The sequence below is a fragment of the Amblyomma mixtum genome, chromosome 5 (assembly GCF_055824585.1).
Source record: "Amblyomma mixtum isolate Tamu chromosome 5, ASM5582458v1, whole genome shotgun sequence".
NCBI classification, from domain to species: Eukaryota; Metazoa; Arthropoda; class Arachnida; order Ixodida; family Ixodidae; genus Amblyomma; species Amblyomma mixtum.
In genome coordinates, this window is record NC_143016.1 from 21,862,274 (window position 1) to 21,885,331 (window position 23,058).

The 23,058-nt window shown below is 43.8% G+C and overlaps 2 protein-coding genes across 4 annotated transcripts; one reads left to right on the forward strand and one right to left on the reverse strand.

Annotated features, from left to right (window-relative positions):
- The first annotated feature begins 208 nt into the window (after positions 1–208).
- Positions 209–1,489, forward strand: ND-B8 (NADH dehydrogenase (ubiquinone) B8 subunit). The gene is made up of 3 exons (XM_089543598.1): positions 209–365; positions 774–880; positions 1,271–1,489. Exons 1-3 carry the CDS (start codon positions 271–273, stop codon positions 1,360–1,362), a joined length of 294 nt encoding a protein of 97 aa, XP_089399724.1. The 5' UTR covers positions 209–270; the 3' UTR covers positions 1,363–1,489.
- On the reverse strand, positions 1,438–21,338 carry LOC149341507 (protein PRRC1-like). 3 transcript variants are annotated; one of them, XM_089543594.1, is made up of 8 exons: positions 21,179–21,338; positions 20,732–20,839; positions 18,191–18,515; positions 16,355–16,396; positions 15,805–15,958; positions 14,897–14,951; positions 10,924–11,197; positions 1,438–7,079 (listed from the first exon to the last, which is right to left on the reverse strand). In XM_089543594.1, exons 2-8 carry the CDS (start codon positions 20,832–20,834, stop codon positions 6,779–6,781), a joined length of 1,254 nt encoding a protein of 417 aa, XP_089399720.1. In that variant the 5' UTR covers positions 20,835–20,839; positions 21,179–21,338; the 3' UTR covers positions 1,438–6,778. The 3 variants fall into 3 exon arrangements, with proteins under 3 accessions (XP_089399720.1, XP_089399722.1, XP_089399723.1); XM_089543596.1 differs by lacking the exon at positions 21,179–21,338 and adding an exon at positions 21,020–21,158; XM_089543597.1 differs by lacking the exon at positions 16,355–16,396.
- Positions 21,339–23,058: the final 1,720 nt, after the last annotated feature.

Here is a 23,058-nt window from a genome sequence, read left to right on the forward strand (position 1 = left end):
CGCGGCATGAGTAGTTGTGCTTTTTTTTTACATCCTTCGCAAGCCCGGCCCGGGGCATCCAGACGACTTATTTCAAATAAAGTATTCCCACTCTACCAGCACTACCCTTACTATTACTACTATAACTATATATAACCCTACTCCCTACTGCTTCCGTGCAAAACCAAGGAGGATATATCCTCCGTTGATATCCTCCTTGTGCAAAACTGGCTTGACAAAATCCGACAGCTAGCTTTTTGCATCCAATCCAATCCAAACCGTAGTGCAGAAATGGCAGGCGCTCGAGCAGCTGCAAAATTTGGTAGCCACTTGAAAGAATTGCGTCTGCACCTCTGCCAGAAGTCACCTGAAAGTGCTGGCGTTAGGTAATCCTTACTCTTTATGGGGAATTTTTCGCAGCGATGACTGCTTCGTGTAGCCTGACCGACCAACAGTGAACGCTGTATCCCCAGTGAGCTCACGTTTCAATGATCTTTATGTTGCTTTGCTTACCTCTATCAGTTGTCCTTTTAAAACGAAATGCACATTAGCAGCATTAATTTAAGGCGTATATATTCAGCAGCTGTTTCTCCATGACTTGACATGCCATGGTGCAAGGACGGACACACACTGAAAGAGACTTCTAGTTAACCAAAACGATTTTTATTCTACTTCCCGCTGGTAGCAGACAGAACAGGGTAACTTTGCAATAATTCTGAAGATTACGCTCACCGCGCATCTTTAGCAGTGTCTGAGTGCATTCGTTTCAGTTCTTATTGTTGCTCTGCGTGCAGGGAGTTTGTAATGAAGCACTACCGCGGCGTAAAAAACAGCAACCCAACACTGCCTATCCTGATACGAGAATGCAGCGGAGTACAACCCAGAGTTTACGCCCGATATGGTAAGCTAAAGGAAAAATAAGCACTGATAACTGTATAGATGTACTTCGTTTTCTCGGCTTCAGACCTTCAGCGACCTTCACCACCTGATATCGCTCAGGTGCTTCTCGTTTATGAGGATTTCCTTTCATGCACCGTATACCTTAGCCAAGACTTATTCTATTAGGTTTCTCTTGTTCACGTGTGGATTTTACTGCTTCATTGCTTATTTCATGCATCATGTGCCGTAGCCATTGTGACTACGATAGTCATTCCCATCTGCTTAGTATGAACAACCAACATCAAAAGCTAGTTACCTGTGCACAGTGTATACAGTGCTGCATGCAATGTTACTGAAACGGGCTGCAGCATTCTTTGCATACGATTTTAACTTGTGCTTGTTTACCTTCCAGCATTCGGAAAAGAAAGTCATGCTTCACTCTCTGGGCTGTCTGCTGAACAAGTCATGTCTACGATAGAACAGATGGCACAGAAGGCCATGTGAAGAGCTCATCAGTCATAGAAGTTTGTAGGCTATTATTTGTTTATTGGCATGCCATGAATGTTAGCTTCAGAAACATTGCCTGAGAGAACTGCTTTATTCACTGAAAATAAAAGTATATGGAATGCCAGGGTGAGCACTTAGATGTCCTCACTGTGATCACAATTAGTACATTGCTTGAAGTTATCATTGCAATGAAAAATGCACACCACTGAACAATATTTGTATTGACGCCACAGTTTTCAAAATTTTTTGTTGTAAGCACACTAACACCACCATCATGTAGAGATTGATTTGAGGTGATAAGCATTGATATTAAAAACATATACCATGCATAATGGGTGCAACTGACAGTGTGTACTTGAGCATTGCAATATTCAGCATTCTTCTTTTAAAGTTACGAGAAACAGCCCATAAAATAATTTTTGCCACACTTCTACCCTGAAGGCTAAATTTTGTCCAGTGTATATATGTAGATCACAGTGCTCATCACAATACAAGCAGCCACTCAAAACAAGCTGTAGTTTCTGCATTTTTGTAGCATAACACTGAATACAGACTTGACATGTGATGGTCTCTGCTACCTAAGCATGGGATTAGAGGTTCAGCACGTAGTTTAAGCGACTTTGGAAAGGGCAAAATAGGAAAACGCACTAAGATCTTGGCACATACTAAAATGCCTGAAAGGAGGTCAAAATAAATACAAAGCACTGCGCTAGCGTATTACAAACCGCAGTATAGATGATATTAAGACCATAACACCTGACTCTTCATTATTACTGTTTGCTGCATTTTGTTCACACAAGCACTTGATTCTTCTTAAGAGTGCAACTCTGAATTATTCACGCTTCGAACGTTCCCACCTCACTGATCCGTAGTCAACATATGCATACTCTCTTTGTAATAAGTTCCTCAAATAACTAGCAGGATAACTTTAAACTCTTAATCTTTGGGCATTTGGGCCATGAAGACAAACAGATTTTAACTCTAATAAAGGAAAATAACCAGAATTGAGCAGTTAATCTAGTGCAAAGTGCATGTCATACATCTTAGCATAGTTATCACAAAAATGTGAAATTTTGTCAAGTTATCAGTGCCTTACATGCACACAGGCAAGACTCGTGTCAGCATGAACAGGATTAGCAACATGACTGAGAAAAACCTGTTAAAATGATGGTAACGAGAAAACTAGCTCAGAATGCAGTGTCATGGGTTATGCTGCTCAAATTCGAGCTGTTTGTATCAGGCTTACAGCTTGACGGGCCCTTGGAAGCAACTATACTCTGGGAGAGCTTTCTGCAGTTATGCAGTGGAAGCTAAGAGGGTTAGGCGTGAAGCTTCCACTAGCGCGCTCTTATCGCACGCTCACAAGGTAGAGGAAGAGAGGCGCTTATGCTGGCGGCACGAGCTCGTAGCTCCCCTGCATAGCCAACAAAGCTGTCCCCATGTATAGGTGAATGCGCTCAAAAAGTTGCTACACAGTCAGCCACATACCCTTCCATTACTATAATTTCTTAACACCAATTCGTCGAGGAAAGTATTCGATATATGTACAAAAAATGCCAAGAGGATGTGCACCCCTCTTATATACACCTCTATAAACCTCTTAATTTCAGTTCCTTCACCCCTTTATAATAATGGAGTGCTGAAAATGCTACACATGCTGCATTGCACAACTCTGAAGCAAACCCAGTGGCCTGTGCACTTTTGACAGAATATGCTGTGCATGGGTTACATAAACGCACACGGTAGCCCCGATGTCCTTGCACAACCTGCAGTGTTGTTGGGATAATGCTGGTGCAATATACCTAGGCTTCCTTCTGTTACACTTGCTGAAGTAAAGAAAGACCTGCTTTATATGATGTCTGAATACCTCATGTATTGAAGGTGGTTTTAATGTGGGAAGTTGTGCACAGCTAATAAATCAATGGTTCTTGCAAAAGAAAAAAAAATCGGATTTTAGGAAAATAGCTTGAACCCTGAAATCCTAGTTACTCAAAATGCTGACCCACTCAGTGCTCGTTACTACAACATCTTTTTTTATGTACGAACATACCTGCTGCTGTAGCTTCTCTATCATACTTCCCACCTCTGCACACACTGGTTCAAGTCACTGACGGGACAGGAAAGGGTTTTATGTCCTATGAAATGGAATACCTCTGTGTGGGTTTCAGATATGAATGTTGCTCAGGCTGGGCGCAGCACCGTGCAAGTGCTTTGCCAAAGAGCAAATGTTTACCGCTCACCACAGTTTTATCTACAAAATGAAACCTGCTGTACCCCAAACATTTTAATCAAATGTTCAAGCACAGTGGCAGTGCAATTAAAACCTGGTTACTGTAATACCTCAAATTGGCAAGGGAAACAAATATAAATGGTTCCTCTTCCTGAAGCAGTGGTTCATCCACACCCACATTTAGCTCAAGAGCAGCATTTCAACAAGTGTTTTGCTGACTTCATGTTTTAGTATGGTACTTTTGGAATTAATCCCCCGACCCCAGCAAAGAAAAGGCAGGACAATCAGTCCTTGTCATTGGCAGACCAAAATCCTGAATAACACATTTTCAGCATTCATTAACAAGTGGTACTGCTGTCCTTTTCTGTGAAAAAATGTGCAATATGCTTTTTCTTCGCAAAAAATGGCATATTTCACATCGCTGTGAGGTGAACCGGGAAGTACCGTCACCAGACTTAGTATTGGTCAAAAGCTACAACCAACTTCAACCTCTTTGAGATGCTTGTGTGCCCACGAACTAGGCAGCAGTATAGGTGACAGAAGTGTTTACTCCCAGTCATAATTCGAAGCCACCTACATTGCAACACATGGCTACATTACATGCAATCTTCACCTACACGAGGGAGCATCTGGATGACGCTGCACATCTTGCAGTTTTATGCAGATTTTGGTAACCGTTACTCAAAACTAATGCCTGGACTCAAAACGTGCAGCCATCCCCAAACTTGCAAAAGAAAACTACACGGGTGCACATAAACTAACCATAGTCTGTCTGCATTTGATTGTGCCCAGCTACAAGAAATGCTCAGATGCGTTTTCTCTCTTCAGGGTCGGGAAGTTTTACCCACTAAGTGGTAGTTGCGGTCACAAACTATTCTGCAAATATGAGACACTGCAAAGAAGGACCACTTCTGGGTACAAATATTGGACAAAACATTTCAGGTCTTCACTCTTCAATAATAATTTGACCACACATAAATGTGTTCAAAGCATTTTTCCTCGGTGGAGGCCAGTGATGTTCCAGGCAGTAATCAAAGATTTTCTCAATTAGACCCAAAAACCCCTGTTAGAGGCACTTTTCACCTGTAGCAGCTTGAAAACTCCGTCAATCAGGGAAAAGGGAGAAAATTTCGATTCTTAAAATTCCCTGAAACTCCATGGAAATTCCCTTTTTGCCAAAGTTCACCCCTCAAATTCCCTAAATGGAACATCACCAGTGGTGGCTAAGATGTTTGCTCTTGCTTCGCCATAAATTATTGTCTCTTCTGTGCCACCTTTTGCTCCCCTGAAGCTATCAGATAAACCCCGTGTGTCTTGTGACGAATGAATCATCTCCGCTATCACCGAGCTCGTGCAAGTTGATTTCACAAAGCCCGTGCATCTGAAACATTTCTAAAATTGGCCATAGTGCCAAAGTATGCCAAATGACTTTGCACTGCCCGCTAGAGACAAGAAGCAGCAGCAAAAAAATGCATTTTTGATGAGGTTTTAGCAGGTGCTGCATATTCAACAAGAAAAGCAAAAAAAGCATCAACAATTTAGACAGTGAGCATGCATGAAAGAGCTTGACAGGTGCTTCCCGACATACAAGGCTACCATCCTCCAATACTGGATAGGCCCCCGCTACACTTGGTGACAACGTTTCTTGGCAGTGAAGAGAGAGGTACAGGGGTGCCATGTCTGCAACTGTGTTGCTCCGCCAATGGTTTACCTGCAGGACAGCTGCCTGGCACGTTTCTTGCTGCATGGTTGCTTTGCTTTGTCAGTACAGGCGGCATAGCTGGTGCCATCAAGGAACCTTTGTGTAACTGGCCGTAACCAAAAAATTTGTTATTCATAACAAGTACTTTTTGCTGCGACTCTCCAACATTTAAAATGTGCAGTTATGTTAGAAATATGCCTTAATGACTAGTGTTACCAGTATAGTGTGTTCTAGGAAGAAATTATGAACTGCAGCCAGGGGTTACATTTCGCTGCACAAATTTAAAAGCTGCGTTTCAGCTCTGTAGCCTTCACTGCACTGCCAATAAAAGTTGTCATGGAGTATAGAGACTGCAGAAGGCAGCACAAGACTGATTTGCAAAGCCACTGTGAAATAAGCTTTGTTTTGCATAATCAAAAATACATCTGAGATTCTCCCGTGAAAGTGAAGCATTATCAAGATTGTAAGTTTTACCAAAAATGTATCCAATTATGCAATTAGCCTTGGCAGCAACCAATTCTGCTTCTACATGGCTTACAAGAAACAAACTATGAGCTGTTTAGGGCCTTTTGTTGTTTTTCGACTCAATAAGCAGTCTTTACTTGTGAAGGATTATATATCTTTAAAGGTCCTGTAGGCAGCATAGTGTGAAACTGGCAGCTGGTGATGTTTCTGTTTAAGAAGCTTCATTGTCATGCTGCTCACAAAAAAAAAGCAAAAAAAGCTTTTCAGTTGACAGGCTCAGCACAGGCAAGGCTAGGTTTAGTGCAACATTCATAGGAATTTCTCATGAAAACTTTTAGACATGTCATCGTCAAAAATATGGCCGTACTACCTTTTTTTGGTTACATGAACACGTGTTTATGGGAGCTGCTTATTCCTTCCTAACAATGTCGGGACACGACACTGAATTTTCTCATAAACATGGCCTCCTAAAATAACTGCATCAAAACATGATAAAACTGTGCATGCATGCACACATGTAATACTGAAACTATCAACACCTTACCCAATCAGTAAAACCTAGGGCAACATTCCCTATTACAGACATCACATAGTTCTCCCTATTATAGAACAGAATGAAACCAGGTAATACACATGTAAAGCAGCATTGACGTAAGTTGAACAACGTGTGCTACAATACAATTCGAACTAGCAGGAAAACTTGCTGTAGTCAGCATTACCCTTGCATAAAACCTCCTATCTGATGTTCCATGCATACCTCCACTTTGTGTGGTCTGCCAATGGAGAAACAGTTGACAACCTTCTTGTTTGAAGTCAACAGACCTGTGTCTGTTCACTTCGCATAGAACACTCTTCGCACGTGTAGCTCACGTTTCTTCAAGCTTTCCACAGGCATGGCAAAAAGCACTGGTGGCTACACTGCAACCTGCTCAGCAGAGACCCCAAACCAAGGGAGACAAGAGCTTTATACAGATTTTGACACGTGAAAAGCAAGCACGGATTGGATGACCTCAGGGTCACCGTCGCAGTGCCCTCCTGTACGTGGAGGCCAGGGCACAGGCAGCTGAGCAGACTAAGTGCGTGTCAGGCACACCACCCAGGACGGCTCTCCATTCTGACTGGGGCACCACCAGGCGTGGGCTCGCCACCTCCCCAACAGTGACCGCAAGGCCACACCAGCGAAGTGGGTAGTCAGCTGGTGTTCTGTCTTGTATCTCTGCAATGAATTCAGCTGGGACAGGCGTTGCTTGGCCAAACGTGTGCAGGAAGAGTCCATTTGGGTCGTCTTTTAGTACCAGGCAGTGCATGTCAAACCAACTGGAAAAAAAGAAGACAAAAAACAGGAACATTTTGGAAAAACGGCCACCCTTACGCCACTTTCCTAAGCACAGGTGTCTGCTCGAAGCCCTCCACGTGATGCTTCGAGGGTTTTGCGTATCCCACACAGCATCAACTGATGTTATCGGTGGCTCAGTGGTTACGGCGCTCGGGTGCTGACCCGAAAGTCACAGGTTCAATCCCAGCCACGGCGGTCGAAATTCAGTGGTCGAATTTCGATGACTGTGCGATGTCAGAACGCGTTACCCAAGTGGTTGAAATTTCTGTAGCCCTGCACTACGACGACCCTCACAGCCCGAGTCGCTTTAGGGCGTTAAACCTCCCATAAAACCAAAACCAAACCAACAACAAGCCGCTGCTGTCAGCCGACCAGTGTTGTAACACGCGATCGGAAGGTTCCTGTCCGCAACGCTCGCGCACACGCAGATGTCACCGAGAAACTGCCAACCTTTCTGTCAGCTTTTCTCTCGAATCACTTGTGGTAAGCGTCACTAATGAAAGCTGCAAGGAACCATGGCTGATGTTGCCGATTATAAACTTCGCTCGACTGCGCGTTGGCCACTACAGATCATAGCTTTCCTTCACTCCGCTGCCTATTTCTTACGCATGTATCGACGTCGCAGGCTTCCGGTTTCGAGTTTGCGATTATTCATGCTGATGAACTTTTCAAAAGGGCTGCACTGAAACACCACTGATGTGGCAGAAAATTCAAACTGGCCAATTAAAAGCTCCAATTTCGCCACGTGGTACAAGGCAACCAATTGCGAGGCCGCTTCTCCATATTTTGGGCGCTTTTCGTGGCTCTGAATAGGGTCCCAAGGTGCCACATTGGCGCAAAAGAAAGCCGGCGAGCTGCACAATCAAATGAGACCAAACAGAGCACATTACGACAGCTGGGTTTGAATTCCATTGGCATAGAAAACGGGCATATTCTGATGCATCTTCACGAGTTCCTGCACCATGGCAGCACATTTAACGGAAAAATTTGTCAAAAACCACACGAGTCCTGGGTTCCACACTTCATTTGTCGGCAGAAAAGAACCTTGCGAACCCCAATGACAAAACATGAAAAATTTATATTTTTGCGAATTTCAGCTCTAAAAACATGTGAAATGAGGCCCTGAAGTGAACAGCACAGAGGAAATTGGTTTTTGAGGAAAGGAAATGGCGCAGTATCTGTGTTTCATCCCTGAACCCCGCCATAAGGGATGGGAGGAAGGTAGGAGTGAAAGACGGAAGAGAGAAAGAGGTGCTGTAGTGGAGGTCTTGGGAATAATTTCGATCTTTAACATGCACTGACATGTGCACTGCCATCGCACAGCCCACTGGGCGCCTCTTACGTTTTGCCTCCAACATCAGTTTTTCCATACTGGGAGGTGCAATTAGCTTTTAAGCATGATGAAGCTGGTACATTTTGCACAAAATTTCCTTTCAAACAGGGCCATAATGGCATGACACAGTTACTGGACTGTCCTGTTTGGCCATTTTGTTAATGGCACAAAAGGCATTTCCAACCATGCAGTTTCCTCCAAATACAAAATATATAGAAATATAGAGGACGTATTGGCAGTGTCGCACTAACATTTATATAGGTGAGAAATTTTTGCAGAACAATCAAGTGGTAATTCAGAAGGTCACACTACCACTCTATCATCACAGAACAACAATATCTAGCTTTAACCATAGTCCTTCAATGTTTTTTTCTGGTCACGAAACTCCGGCCAAAGTTTCATATAGGGACAGCACGCGGCTGTCGGCGAGGGGGTACGAGTCTCTGCGCGAGCCCTGTTCGCAGCGGCTATTTTCCGGCCAACAGGCTCATATTCGCTTGGTAGTTATGCTTTCTGGGGATCGGTATTTGGGCTTAGGATGGACGCTACTTTACTGGTTATCACCTGAAAAGCTTGGCTGCAACATCGAGACTCTGAAAACCCTGCGCGATCGACGACGGCCACTAGTAAACCTTGTTAGCGGCTGTTTTCTGGCAAACAATTAATGCACTTACTTTCTGTCGTTGCTTTTCACAAAAAAAAATTAATTTTTGTACATTGGTCCAGCCTTCGCATTCATTTTTACCGCAACTTTCCTACAACGTCATTCTGGAGGATCTAGCGTAGTGATCAGTAACATATCTATATGTGTCTGGGTTACGCCTGTCTCGGCCGAGTCCTCGCTTTCATCAAAGTGCACAAGGCAGCTTAAGGCTGAAGTTTACCTTGTGAGAAATACTGCAATCTCACTAAGGATGAAAACATTATGTTATGGCAGCATTTTAAGAACTGGAGTGCGCGCTACAAAAGCAATCACATGACGAATGCACCGGTACTTTTATGGTGCTATCTCAATTTTTTTTTTTGTGACACTTTCAGAGGTGACACTTTCAGCTACTGATAAGTCTTGCTACATAAGCCACTTATTTACACTTTGTCATGCTGTGACTACAGAGGTGCGGGCAAGTGCAAGGAAATTGTGAATTTTTGTTGTTCATTGCCCATGTGCTGCCTTCGCGCTACCAAAATAAGAGACAAGCAGTGAGCGGCCACGCAATAAACCAAAAATGAGCAATGATAGAAACCACGGAGAAACATGTACAAAAAAATAAAAAGCACTAGGGGTTCAACGTGGTTAAACCGAGCAGACGTGCGAACGAGTGTGTTTAGCCGGTTTCGCTCATGGTTTTGCTTTGCTGGGTCGTTAGCACGTCTGGCGACGATATTAGACTGAAGTTAAGCTCTGATCGAGGTTAAGCTGGTCTGATGTGTTCGTTCCGAAGGTGGACGTTGATGAAGACGACGGTGTACAATGCACGCAGCGCGAGAGTGTGTTGCAGTTTAGTATTTTCCTGTTTGGGTCTTCACGAATCCCTGGCCAATCTCCCACCGTGGGTATGTGCCATCGTTTTTGAGGCAACAACAACAACAACACGAAGCGTGATCGGCTGCTGCGATAGCACAGTGCTCTCGTGCAGTGGCCAGCGAAGCTGATCCATTCGCGGCGCCGGGGATTCGAAATTTCCAGTAGCGGCAATATTTATTTTATTTCTGCACCCTTAAATTCAGGGACGCCACAAGATTCTTGGTTGGGTTTGACCTTTCGCACCAAAAGCCATCAGCACATTGAAGAGTACAGCTGTCTGAAATGCAACATCGTCACAGATTCGTGCCCAAGTACGCTGATGGGCCTTCGAATAAACGTATGATGGCGCCGGGCCTGTGTTTCAGTTTCTCGCATTGCAGCGACATTGCTTCTCCGTTGATCACAAACTCGTGAGACCGAATCCGTGGGGCAAAATGCCTCTCGCAGACATGGACATGCTTGGAGTCGAAGCTAAATCCACCGCTTTCCTGTCGGGGTATCGCCCGCTTCCATATTTTACACTGCTCGGCGTCGCTCGGCAGACAGAACAGCGAGGCCTTTTCCTGCGTACCTCCGTAGCCGGAGTGGCAATCCGTCACGCAACAAGTATTCGGCATCACAGGCTTGCACGTCATGTGCACTGTACTTATTTTGCAAACGAAGGCAAAGTGAAAAGAGAAAATAGTTGCTGCCGCTCCGCCGGGGTCCCATTCCGCCCGTAGACTCGCGGCCGTAGAGACGCTCGCTTCCTCGCGTCGTTGCCCCCACAGGGTTCTTAACGCCCCCTCGTGGAAGGCGCGGTCAACATATGAAGCTCTCCGATAGCGCGACGGAGAAGTTTCATGACCATAAAAGCATTGAAGGACTATGCTTTAACTAAGTGATATAACTTTGTGCCCTAGTCGCATAGCAAGGCCGACCAACGGAGTTCTGCTCACAGTGAACAACAATGCCTTTTTCAGCATACCTGTCTGGTGTAAGCTCTACAATGAAGCTCTCAACAGCCACGATGGCTTGGGAAGCAGGCACACGCCCTGTTTGTTGAAGAGAGGTGATTTTGTCCTCGGCTGCTTTGAGACCAGCTGCAAATCCAACAGGCTGGGGAGCCATGTTCGAAGGAGGCATGGTGATGCCTGTGACTGTGGCCCTTCCAAAGACCTTCTGAAATGCTTCACGGACTGGACCAATGACACGGATGTCATCATGGGAGGCCACCAGGATGTCAATGTCTCCACCCGAATCTGTTGGCAGAAAAAAAAAATGCAGAGAAAGAAGCGGAAATGATATGATCAGACTGGGTTACCTTTACAATGTAAATGCCACATTCACATCTGAGATTGAGCTCAACCTTTTAAATGCCGCACTATGAAGCAATGTTTCAAAGACGTGAACACAGTGGCCAATAACATCGGCAAATCGGTACCCACGCATTCAGTGGAGAGAATGGGACAGTGCTTATGCCAGTCGGTGTAAAGTACAACTCTAAGAAAGGAATATCGCCTCTCTGAATTTTGCTACTTCCAAATGGCAATATTGCAAAAAAGGAACATTTGCATAAAACTCACTGCCACTCAAAGACACGCAGACTTTAGTTCTTTAGTTTTCTTTCATGAAATCGTCAACTATATTTTATTACTTTTGCCTTGGTACTGCCTACCATCTGTGTGCGACTTCACATTAACACAATTTCGGAAGAAACATACACCGCATGAACAGATATTACAAGAGTATTTAGCACTAAACGAAAAATACGGAGAATACGAAGCATTTTATACTGATGGATCAAAATCAGCACAATATGTCGGAAGTGCTGTGGTTCAGACTAATTGGGAAAAAGTAGTACGCCTGCCTGAGTGCGCATCCATTTTCACCGCCGAGTGTTACGCAGTCTCGGTGGCTGTAGAAAAAATAATAAATGAGAACATTCAAAACAGTATCATTTACACTGATTCTCTGAGCATACTAACCTCACTTCACCATAGAAATGCAGTGACACCACTAATTGGTGACATCATACACAACATAACAAGAGCCACAACACAGGGACAAGACATAAAATTTTGCTGGGTTCCCAGTCACATTGGAATCACTGGCAATGAGAAGGCAGATGAATGTGCTGGAAAAGCTCGGAACAAAGAAATAAAGAAAGTGTACATTCCCTACAAAGATGGTATGAAGTTGGTGCAGTGCAAATTAAGAAATAAATGGCAGTCGCAATGGAATATCGAAAGAAATAATAAGCTACATTTAGTAAAACCCATTCTAGACGAATGGAAATCATGCTCACACCAAAAACGATTCATCGAAGTTATTTTATGCCGTCTCCGTATTGGACACACACATCTCACCCACAACTTCTTGCTAACAAACAAAGACAAACCTGTTTACGAGCAATGCGGACATGAACTTACTGTAAACCACATACTACTATCATGCACAAAACTTGAATCATTAAGGAAAAAATATTTTGCTACATTTTACAAAGAACATATCCCATTTCATCCAGCGTTGATTTTAGCTGAACATGCACCCGTTAGTATACTTGATGTTTTTAGCTTTTTAAGGGAAGCCAGTGTTCTTCAAAACCTGTAATGTTGTGACCCTGTGCTTCTCTACTTAGAACGATACACCTCAGCCACTTTCTCAGTCCTGAGAAGGAGGCTGAGGTTTTTATGAGTAGTTGGGGGCCTCGAGATCCTTGGCAAGCCAAGGATGTCCACGGAGGTTAACCAACTTTTAAAAGCTTCTGCAAACAGCCATTTCTAAAAAGTTTGTATTTAATCAGCCAGGTAATAAAAATAACTTTTAGGCCCTTTACACCACCGTTTTTATCAACTTTGCTTTCACACTCTGCTCAAGCCAATTTTTCCATACCTTGTTCTTGGCGCATGACAGCCTTAGCTGCTTATGCGCCAATAAACCCAACACAACACAACACAATCTTTGTTCATTTCAACATTTTTTTTTTCCCCTGTGAAAGCGCTCCACAAACACTCAATTGGCTGTGACAACGACCAAAATATACCTCTTTACCAGTAATAGGTTTATGTGGTTTAACGTCCCAAAGTGACTGAGGCTATGAGAGACACCGTAGTGGAGGGCTCCAGAAATTTCGACCACCTGGGGTTCCTTAACGTGCACTGACATCGCACAGTACACGGGCCTCTAGAATTTCTCCTCCAAAGAAATTCTAGCCGCCGCGACCGGGATCGAACCCGCGTCTTTCGGGTCAGCAGCCGAGCACCATAACCACTGAGCCACCGCGGCGGCTTTACTTTACCAGTAATAATTCCGTCTTTAGACACGTCAGTAATGAATATTATAACTGCTATGTTTTCCACACTCATCATACAATATGTGAAGACAAAAATGTTGAAGAAAGATACATTCTGAACAGAAATAAAAAACTGAGTTTCATATGTTCCAATTTTCGAACACTGGCAAGTAAAGTTCGAGGACACTCAGCTATGCTCAGATGCTGTTACTCCGCAAACACTACAAAAAATTTAACTGCATAAACAGCAGCAAAGAAATGATTCACCAGAAATCTAATTACTCACATTTCTTTCGTTTCTCAGTTTTTATATGACATTCCTCACACAGTACTCCAGAATGAGCCTGTGAAGTATCCACTGAATTATTAAACAAAATCCGATAAATAATTTAATTTGACAATATGAGAACAAAGAGTGCACTCAAGTGCAAATTTCTGTACCACAAACTTATTCAAGCTCAAAAACAAAACGGCTGTAGCTCATACTGTGAGCAAAGGCAAATGTGTCATCCTTCCTGTCTTGTTCCTAGTTGTTCTGTCCCAATAAGTGCAATAAAAGAACTTTTTGTTTATTTTTTCAAGTAATGTACCTATGGTATAGTGATAAAAGACTAACTAGGAAAGGTATTAAGCAAACAAGAGAAGGGGAATGAGGGGCTCGTTATAAATATGAAAGAAGCCAACAGCCACAGAAACCAAGGGGCACAGGGGATTTTTTTTTTTAAATAATTTATTTATTTTGTGGTGTTGATCAATTTAGAATATTACTGAATATGTTATCGCTTAAAGCTAATTGATTAGAAAAGCAGAAGCAGAAGAAAAAACAACCACATGCCGCCGGTGGGATCCGAACCCACGACCTCCGGAGGTCGTGGGTTCGGATCCCACCGGCGGCATGTGGTTGTTTTTTCTTCTGTTTTTCTAATCAATTAGCTTTAAGCGATAACATATTCAGTAATATTCTAAACTGATCAACACCACAAAATAAATAAATTAATTTTAAGAAAAATCCCCTGTGCCCCTTGGTTTCTGTGGCTGTTGGCTTCTTTCATAACTAGGAAAGGTGTTTGTTCACCTTATCTGATGGTGTAACTGTAAGAGCAAAGCAAAATATTTCAAAAAGAAACAAGGTGTTCAGAAAAGTGAAATTAGTTTAGGCATTTAATTTTACAGTAAACTTTTCCCACATGAAGTTTTCTGGCACTGCATTTCAAAATACAGCTCTTTTTTGTAAAATGACATTTCAGAACATCTGTGTATAGGTTACTGTAAATTATGCCACTCTGATTATGCTAAACTTGTTCAATCTTTAACCTGTCTTTTACTCAATCATGCAACAAGCGCACATACAACTATATGTTTTACAAGTCGCACACATACTAATTTGGATTGGAAAACATATATTCCGTGAAAAATGCAGATGCAGACGGTCCGCGCTAGATGGCCACCAAACCATGGCTGGCGGCGACCTGAGCGGCCCACTCGGTGGCCAAGGCTTGAATGCCCGGCTCCGAGCTGACCAGCACGGCCTCCCATCGCTCAACAGAAGCATACTCAGCATGCGTTTATTCCGCCAAGGCCGCAGGACTGGATATGGTTTTACTAGTCTGAGACTATGCAAGACATGTCCAAAGATATAAAAAGAGCACTCAAGATAAGCACTTACAGATGAACTCCTTCATTCCTGGGTCCAGTGTGGTGATCATCGAGTCAACAGAGTTCTGGAATGCATGGAATATTCAAATGCAACAAACTGCCCTCTGGTAGGCCTCTATTCTGAGGCAGTACGTTTTCAACCATGATATGGTGTAAATGAAAGGTTGGCATGCAGATTTTGCTTTTTAACAATTACAGCAATCGTCGCAGCACACTAATGTGCAGGTTGTTGCATGTTAACAAAATGCGCTATATCAGTTCAAGTAAAGATGACATCATAAAATGTAAATAATAAGGTTTCCAATTCAGAATCAGAAGACAAAAGCCCTAAATCTACACAGAGTAAGCTGCTTCTACAAATGCACTGTGGTCCTGTGGCATCCACAGCTGCAGGTCGACACCACCACAAGCAGAGAGCACACACGACAAAGTGTATCTCACAGACTTCCACAAGAAACTGCAGTTTGTTATTTGAAGACACCATCAGCTACAAGGCTGCTCTGCTCAAGCAAGCTTTGTTTTCACACCTCTGGAGCTTTACAAAAACAAAAACTCATGCCTCAAAGTGTCATGTCATGGATGGATAACTCAGTATAACTCAACAGTTATAGTTTAAGACCTAACACACAGTCATGCCCTTAATTAGGCCTGTTTCACATGCAAGCGAAAATGTTCGCGATTGCTGCTGTCATGGTGCAAAAACTTGTTTCGGGCCGTCACAATGGCTCGAGCGGCTAGAACGACGAGGTTCCAACAAGTTGGAAAAATTTTGCGCTGCGACATGCCGCTCAATCACTCAGTCATTACATGTGAACCTGCCTTTAGAGTCTGGATGTACTTGGCATTAGCCATATTACAGGTCAACGAACACCAGAAGTTTCGCAAATGCCAAAGTAAGAACAAAAGAGCATGACATACCTTAGCTTTCTCTGCCACCTTATTAAGGAACTCACTGCCCTTAAACCAGCCCCACATGCCATTGTTGCCAGACGTTGATGATGATGCTGATGGCAAAAGACCATGCTCGTAGTCTGTTGGTAGGGAAACCGAGTAGGACTGGTCGCCTGAGCCACTGCAAATAAGCAAAACTTCACTGCGTTACACTGTCAAGTTACATGCATCCAGCCATTTCTCTAGAAAGGTTGGATAAACACAAAAATACATGTCATTTATCTCACACCACTACCACAGTGTCATTAAGGTGTCCTAGAGTTTAGGGGGTTGGTTTCACGATGGAGTGCAAACCTATGCTGCAGTCAGCTGCTTCACAAAGTTTGAACCACATTTGCTTCTGCTGCATGCACACAGATATAATGTGCATTCACGAGCCCCACTCATTAGGATAGGTAAACGAAGCATTCCAACAAGAGCGGCCATTGCACAGTGCCTCAGCACAGCCCTAGCAGGCCGAGAAAGGCAAGTGAGATGCCTAACCAGTAGCTATTATGCTAGCGAAACAAGCACTTACGAGTATGCAGGGTAGGGGTAGCTAGGTTGGCTTGCATAGTACCTGGAACAAGATGCAGGCATGCTAATGCGGCGAGCAAGGAAAAAGAACAGAAGCATGCTGCTGATACCATTTCCAATGCAAAAGCTTCAGCAGCAATCTACAGTAGTGTAGAACACAGGAGTTAAATATATGCACTATGAATTCACATCAAGGTGTTCCAGCCATAACAAAAGATATGCAGAAAATATGTCAAAGGATGCAAGAAAAGTAAAAAAATAAAAAAAAAAGTTGCATAGACTTAGTAGCGTTGAAATTCACCAAAGCCATAATGCAAAGCTCCTGTTCTTAATATGTGCATTGTTAAAGTAATCAAGCCATGCAACAATAGCAATGCGTGTTAAAAAATGCTGCCAGTTTTTAACTGAAGTTTTATCAGAAACAAGATGGAAAAAAACTGTAAATGTAGAGAAAACCGTGACTCCATACACCAATACTGTCAGCATTATACAGTTAACATTACAGAACTCACAAAGTTCCCAGCCAGAAACATGACCCAGGCTTATCACAAGTCCTCTTGCAATTACAGTGCATTACTGACCCTCTACCTTCTTCTGCACTATGTAGTAAATTTGCCTCTAACTTGCCGAAAAAAGGTGAGGGTGTCAGGGAACTAAAAACCCTTCAATTACTTTCCTATGAAACTGGTGGACGCATAAGCCACTCATCAACCATGAAAATATGTGTGTTCTGAAGACAGTTTTGCAACTACAAAGCTAAAATTGGGGAGATTATTAACATGCTCCCGTGAGTTAGTGTACAGTATTTGGGAACCAACCAACACAACTGTTCATATGCTGCAATCCAATATTGAGAACAAAATGTTGCCAGACTACGTAGCCACCAGCAGCAGACGTAAGCGAGCAAATGTTTTCAGCAGTCCACCTGGCCCCATCCAGCATCACCATAGAAACCTTTCAGCGACAGAAGCTTGGGCTGCACAAACAAACTTAGCCCTCTTGTAATCTGCAGTCCCCTGCTGTCATACCACTCTTCGATGAGCAGGTGCATTTATCCATTTCCGAGCCATCTAATGCATTGATTTTCAGCCCACAGATGATTGCTCAAAGATGGGACTCAGAACCATCATATTTCAGCACTATTCTGGCCACTCCGTAGAAAGTTTGCTTCAGCTTCATCCAATTCGCTTTTCATAACATACTGGAAGTCGCCTCAACACGGACTGCAAAAGAGAGGGTGGGAGCAAGGGACGTGCTTGCACCCCCCCCCTCCCCCACAACACTTCTCCAGCAGGGGGCAGCACCCCTTACAGTCTCCAACTGCTTGCACTCAGATCAGGATGATGATAATGCAAAGCACAGTGAGGCAGAGCTTGTTGGTTTTGAAGCCAGTTGTAAAGCATTTGTTCTGAGTAACCCAGAGCAATCCTGTCACAACAGAAGTTGTTGACTGCCTAACCTCTGTTCACGGGCACGGTTAGCGGATTAGAAACAGACTGTGCACTAATTTCTCTAAAGCAGTCGATCACGCCACATACGTAAACCTTTATAAAGGTGCCCATTTCAATTTAGGTTTTATACATTAACAAATGCAACTTTGAAAATTGCAAAATTAGAAAAATATAAACAAAAACTATATTAAATAAATACAAAACAAAACCTGGAATTAACAAAAAACAAAACAAACTCAAAGTCACGCCCGTGCACTCCAAAAAAAAAAAAAATGTCCACAGTCCCTATGCCTCTAGGCATTTACACTTAAAATCTGCACCAAGAAAGGCATGCAGGAAGTTTAATTAATTTCAGCATGCACGTCCAGTCCTGAGCTCCAGCTTACTGCTGTGGCAGTGCCTGCTGTGGTGCGGGGTGCTGCGCTCCTGCCGGCACTGGAGGTGGCTGGTAGGCAGGCTGCGGGGGGAGCGGTGGAAACGGCGATGTATAGGGCGCAGGCCCTGCTGCTGCTGCAGAAACCTGTGCCGGACGACTCAAAGGATAGGAGGAGTGCTGGAATGGTGACGTCACTGGCCGCAAGGGTGCCTGGCTCTGGGTCACTGTCTGAGGGGGCGTCACTGGCTGGAAGGTTGCCGACACGCTGGTCACAGTCGGTGGGGTTGACAGAGCTGTCTGTGGCGCCCTCTCCACACTTGCTGTGCTGGCATCCTCTGTGTAAGGTGGCAATGCAAAGGTTGCATTCAAATCTCCATCAGACTGTAAGAGCAACATTTCAGGTGCAACTTTTAGCAAACAGTCATTTCTTAACAACAAACATTTACAAAGAGAGATAACTTTACTTTGCTTGTCTCCATACATTTTCCAGACAGTACCTGTGACACACTTTGGCATCTTACCAAACACTCTCAGCCGTGGAACAATTCCCTTTCTACAGCAAAGCTTTTTTTAGACAACCGCAACCGCCAGTAATCAGCAGCATTTTTTCCGGTTCAGCTTCTAGCTTCTAACATTCCAGCTTTTGACAGCTTACATCATCAATTGTATACTTAGGCAGTATTGTTTTTATTGTTATAAGTTCCAGATTTGTCCTTTTGTTTAAGCTAGCAAAAAAAAAAGCCATAGAACAGACTTGTACATTTCATTTTACAACTCTCAGAGACTGATGCACACATTTAAATGCATTGATATACGAAGGTGACCTCAGTGTAATGATTTGGAATTCTACCTTTAAATTCCAGTCATCACAGCCTTTACTTTGCGACAGTAACGCAAAATTTTTGGCAGCTTCTTATCACCGACTTTTCTCAAATGCCTTTTGCCGGTGCTTGATCATCAGACTGCAAGATCACTACGCTGGGCGAAAAATAAATAGCGGGTAAAGACCTTATCAATGGACACTTTTCCTACAACTGCATTCACATAACATTACTTAATTGTGCCAACTTCCGAATCATTCCAGACCTGCTTTTAACCACTCAGTCATCTATGCTCATAAATGCAACACCTTCTGTATGCTGAGAAAAATCTTAGTCATTGCTCATTTTTTTTGTAATGCTTATACATTTGTCATTTTTGATAACTTGTCACTCTAATTCAACAGAAAATTCTACAAAACTCACATAATAAGAGGTAAGAAGGGGCAAGGGTCAGTTTTCTGTATTACTACAAACAGTTAACATTCCTCAAGAACATTACGACTGGTAAAAAAAATTTATTGGCCAGTACATCCCAGTGTTGAAATTTACCACAAAGTTGGAAAATATCGAGCAGTGCTTGAGATTAACGAGGAAACGAAAAATTTGACATGTTGATGAAAAGTGGCTGGGTACGAACCCCCGAGGATACGCAGTTATTCAAAACTGTTGAATAACAAACCAAATATTGTCCTACCCAGCTGGCCCGCAAACTGAAAGTTTGTTCTCGAACCTAGAGTGATATCTTTTCACAATAAAAGTTGTGCATTACTGGAGATGAGACATCAAACACAAGGCTGAAACGAACAGGTATTTGCTTGCATTGCTTTCCCATTTCGCCACCACAGATACGACAATACTCTGTTGTGTTCCTTGATCACACTAGCTGCTTTTGACTGCTGGCAAAAGCCAGCAATACTCAGATGCAAAAGCAAATTAAAGAAGCACACAGTGGCCAAAGTGACTGCACTTTCTTTTGTCTCGTTTTGGGGTTGTTTACTGCTGTTACAAACAACAAAGCACAATGCTGAACTTCAGACTACATTTTTTTTTAACTACTCTTAACTCTTAGTAAACAGCCATTTCCATGGCCAAATTATCCATAAAACATAGAGATAAAGCAAAGATATTGCTACCTAAACTGATGCTGCGAAAGCCTGAATGAGCAAAACAACAGTGTCACATTAGAATCCTGCATCACAATGGTAGCTTGATTTTCCGAAAATGCAACTGAAACTACCCTACAGCTTGCTTCAGACATGAAATTGCGGGTTGAAAGTATGGTGCTATATTCAAATGCTACTAGATCACCACGCGCTTTTTGCATAAACTAAGCCGCTGCAGTGCTGTAAACAGACATTAACGGCGAGTTTCAACCTCCACATGCGAGCATAAGAAGCGTTATAAGCCGCTGCAAGTAGATTTCACTTTGAGCCCTTCCTCGCAGAAGTGATCCGCCAGCTCCAGCGCGTTTGCTTTAAGCAGAAACGAGTTTGTTGCAAATGTATCTGACGTCCGCCATCTAAGTAGGTTTGTTCCCTTTCCGGTACCACGGTAAGCCAGGAAATGAGAGCAAGGAACGCCGTTACCGTTCCGTACTGTGAGGGACACATATTTGAAGCTTACATTGCGTAGGGACAGTTTAAGTGCCACTCCCAGCCGTGCGTGAACGCACCAGGATCCAAATAAAAGCTGGAAAGGGCAAGGAACTCGAGCATATATCCTCGCCATACCTGACTTCGTCTCTGTAGAGTCGGGGTTCATCGCAGCGTCTTTGACAGCCACAAACTCGAACGTAGAATCCCCATTTGCGTCATCCGCCGCTTCTTCCATCATGGTGACTGCGAGTGAAAGGAAAAATTTCAATGCCCGTTTTCCAACAGCTGGTACCTGAAGCAGCACAGCCCACTTCGCAGTTAGCACGGCAATTGCGCCGGGTAACATCGCGATTGTCTATAACATGCGCCCGTGAGAACAACAAAAGCAACAAAATGTGCGCGCCTTCTTCCTAATTTTCTTACCAGTGCAAATAAGAAAAGTCGAAGCGGAGCAAACAGATGAGTTTCACCACAGCAAATATGCGTGCGAATGATCGCCACCGGAGGTGCTTGCTCGATTGCTACAAGTGATCACCACATCTGTGCTCGATCCGCGTTAGGTCTCACGATTGCAGTACTTACTTATGTTTGTGTCTTCAACTCTGATTACTCGAACAGTTCTGTGCAGGAGTAATGAGTATGTCAACAGTAGGCCGCTGAAAAACACGAAGTTTAGCGACGTTGAAAACGAAATCAGCAGCCACGTCTAAACCATTGTTGTTTCCTGCTGATTTCTTTGCGTCAGGTAGAGGAGGCATAGGAGCAAGTAAATGCTCTACGTAAAGTACAAAGCATTACCGTCCAAAAACTAAACATTAAACCCTTTTTACTGCTTATTTGACATTATTAGAGTTTTGACCTTTACCTTAATTTTTTTTTAAAAATTGTTTCGAACAACATAGTGTGTGAAGACTATAGTGAAGAATGCACATCTTACTGACCTTACGTCGATCTCGCGCACGGATCTCACGTCTAACTGCTGGTTGCAGCAAGGAAGCACTACATGCAGTTTTACTTGCAACCATTTGAAAAAGGGATAGTCAAATTAGGCATGCTAAAGGCAAAATTGAAAGAAAATTTAACAGTAGAAGGTCGGGGCGAATCATAGGCTAGATAGTGTTCCTGTATATGCTACCGCAGGAACACTAAGGCTAGATAGCGCAAGCTGCCGCCCAGTACAAAGAACAAGGCTTTTTACCATCTATCCATAGGGCCGCCGAGGTCGTTACCCGTTACTTCCTAATGCGAAATTTGAGCGCACCATCAGCTGTTTCAGCGTTTCGATAGATTGAGGCAAAGAATTCGAGTAAGGCATGTACATGTATGTACAATTACAGACAACTTATTATTTTTCACACATATTCCTTCTTCAAGAAACACTCCACTAACAGTTCTTGATCGTCATGAATGAAGCTTTCTGGACGAAGAAAAATCTTTATTTACCATCAAGTACAGATGGAGAAAAAAATGCTTTCCTTGGACAGCTTGACGGGTCCGGCAGAGTGGCAGCATGGTTCTCAAAGGCGAGGTCTGCGCACAGCTGCGGGGGGTGGTGGTGGGGGTGGTGAAAACATTTATTTGGAAGGGACTGGTATGTTTGGATCAGCCCCTAAAGGACTGATCCTTACAAGCACTACAAGGTGGAGGTAGTTTAGGACCCCAGTGGCGGTCGCCTCCTCCCGGGTCGCCTCCTTTCGGATCGGGTTAGGGATATGTGGGGAATGGCCGCGGGTTGGGCCAAGCCCACACCATGTGATAGGTGTCCGAAGACATCGCACTGCGGGCAGCTGCCGCTAAAGGAGGGGTCAAAATGTTTTAGTGCTGCCGGGCATAGCATTGGTGAGAAGGCGGAGAAGGAGCCGCTCATATCCGCCTTCTTGAAGCCTTTATATGGGCTAGGGTAAAGGCGATGACTATCTTGATAATAGCTAGGCTTTTTAACGTACAGACCGGATTAAAATCGTGTTCCTGATCGGGTGGGGAGGAGAAAACAGCCCGATGAGAGAAAGCGCGGGCGGCTGCGTCTGGTAAATTGGTAAATTGGTTTTTGAGGAAAGGAAATGGCGCGTATATCTGTCTCACATATCTCGGCGGACACCAACCGCGCCGTAAGAGAAGGAAGGTGGGAGTGAAAGAAGAAAGAGAAAGAGCTCGTGCCTACGTAGTGGAGGTCTCCGGAATAATTTCGACCACCTGGGGATCTTTAACGTGCACTGACATCACACAGCACACGGGCGCCTCTTGCGTTTCGCCTCCATCGAAACGCGGCCGCCGCGGTCGGGTTCGAACCCGGGTACTCCGGCTCGGTATAGTCGAGCGCCTTACCACTGCTGCCTCGTTTCCTGCCAACCCCTGATGAGCAGGGTCCATATAAGGCAACGGTGTGCGGGGTCCGTATCCCGTATGCAATTTTGGTCGGTTCGAAAGGATAGCTAGGAAGGGAGTGCAGCCTTTTTCGAAGT

Excerpts from the sequence above, each read along its gene's own strand:
- ND-B8 (XM_089543598.1), top strand. The coding sequence starts at position 271 with ATGGCAGGCGCTCGAGCAGCTGCAAAATTTGGTAGCCACTTGAAAGAA. Across the intron at positions 366-773 it reads CCTGAAAGTGCTGGCGTTAG|GGAGTTTGTAATGAAGCACT; the intron begins GTAATCCTTACT and ends CTCTGCGTGCAG. Across the intron at positions 881-1,270 it reads CAGAGTTTACGCCCGATATG|CATTCGGAAAAGAAAGTCAT; the intron begins GTAAGCTAAAGG and ends TTTACCTTCCAG.
- LOC149341507 (XM_089543594.1), bottom strand. The coding sequence starts at position 20,834 with ATGATGGAAGAAGCGGCGGATGACGCAAATGGGGATTCTACGTTCGAG. Across the intron at positions 16,397-18,190 it reads CAGCAGGCACTGCCACAGCA|GTACTATGCAAGCCAACCTA; the intron begins GTAAGCTGGAGC and ends ATCTTGTTCCAG. Across the intron at positions 7,080-10,923 it reads GTAGAGCTTACACCAGACAG|TTGGTTTGACATGCACTGCC; the intron begins GTATGCTGAAAA and ends CTTTTTTTCCAG.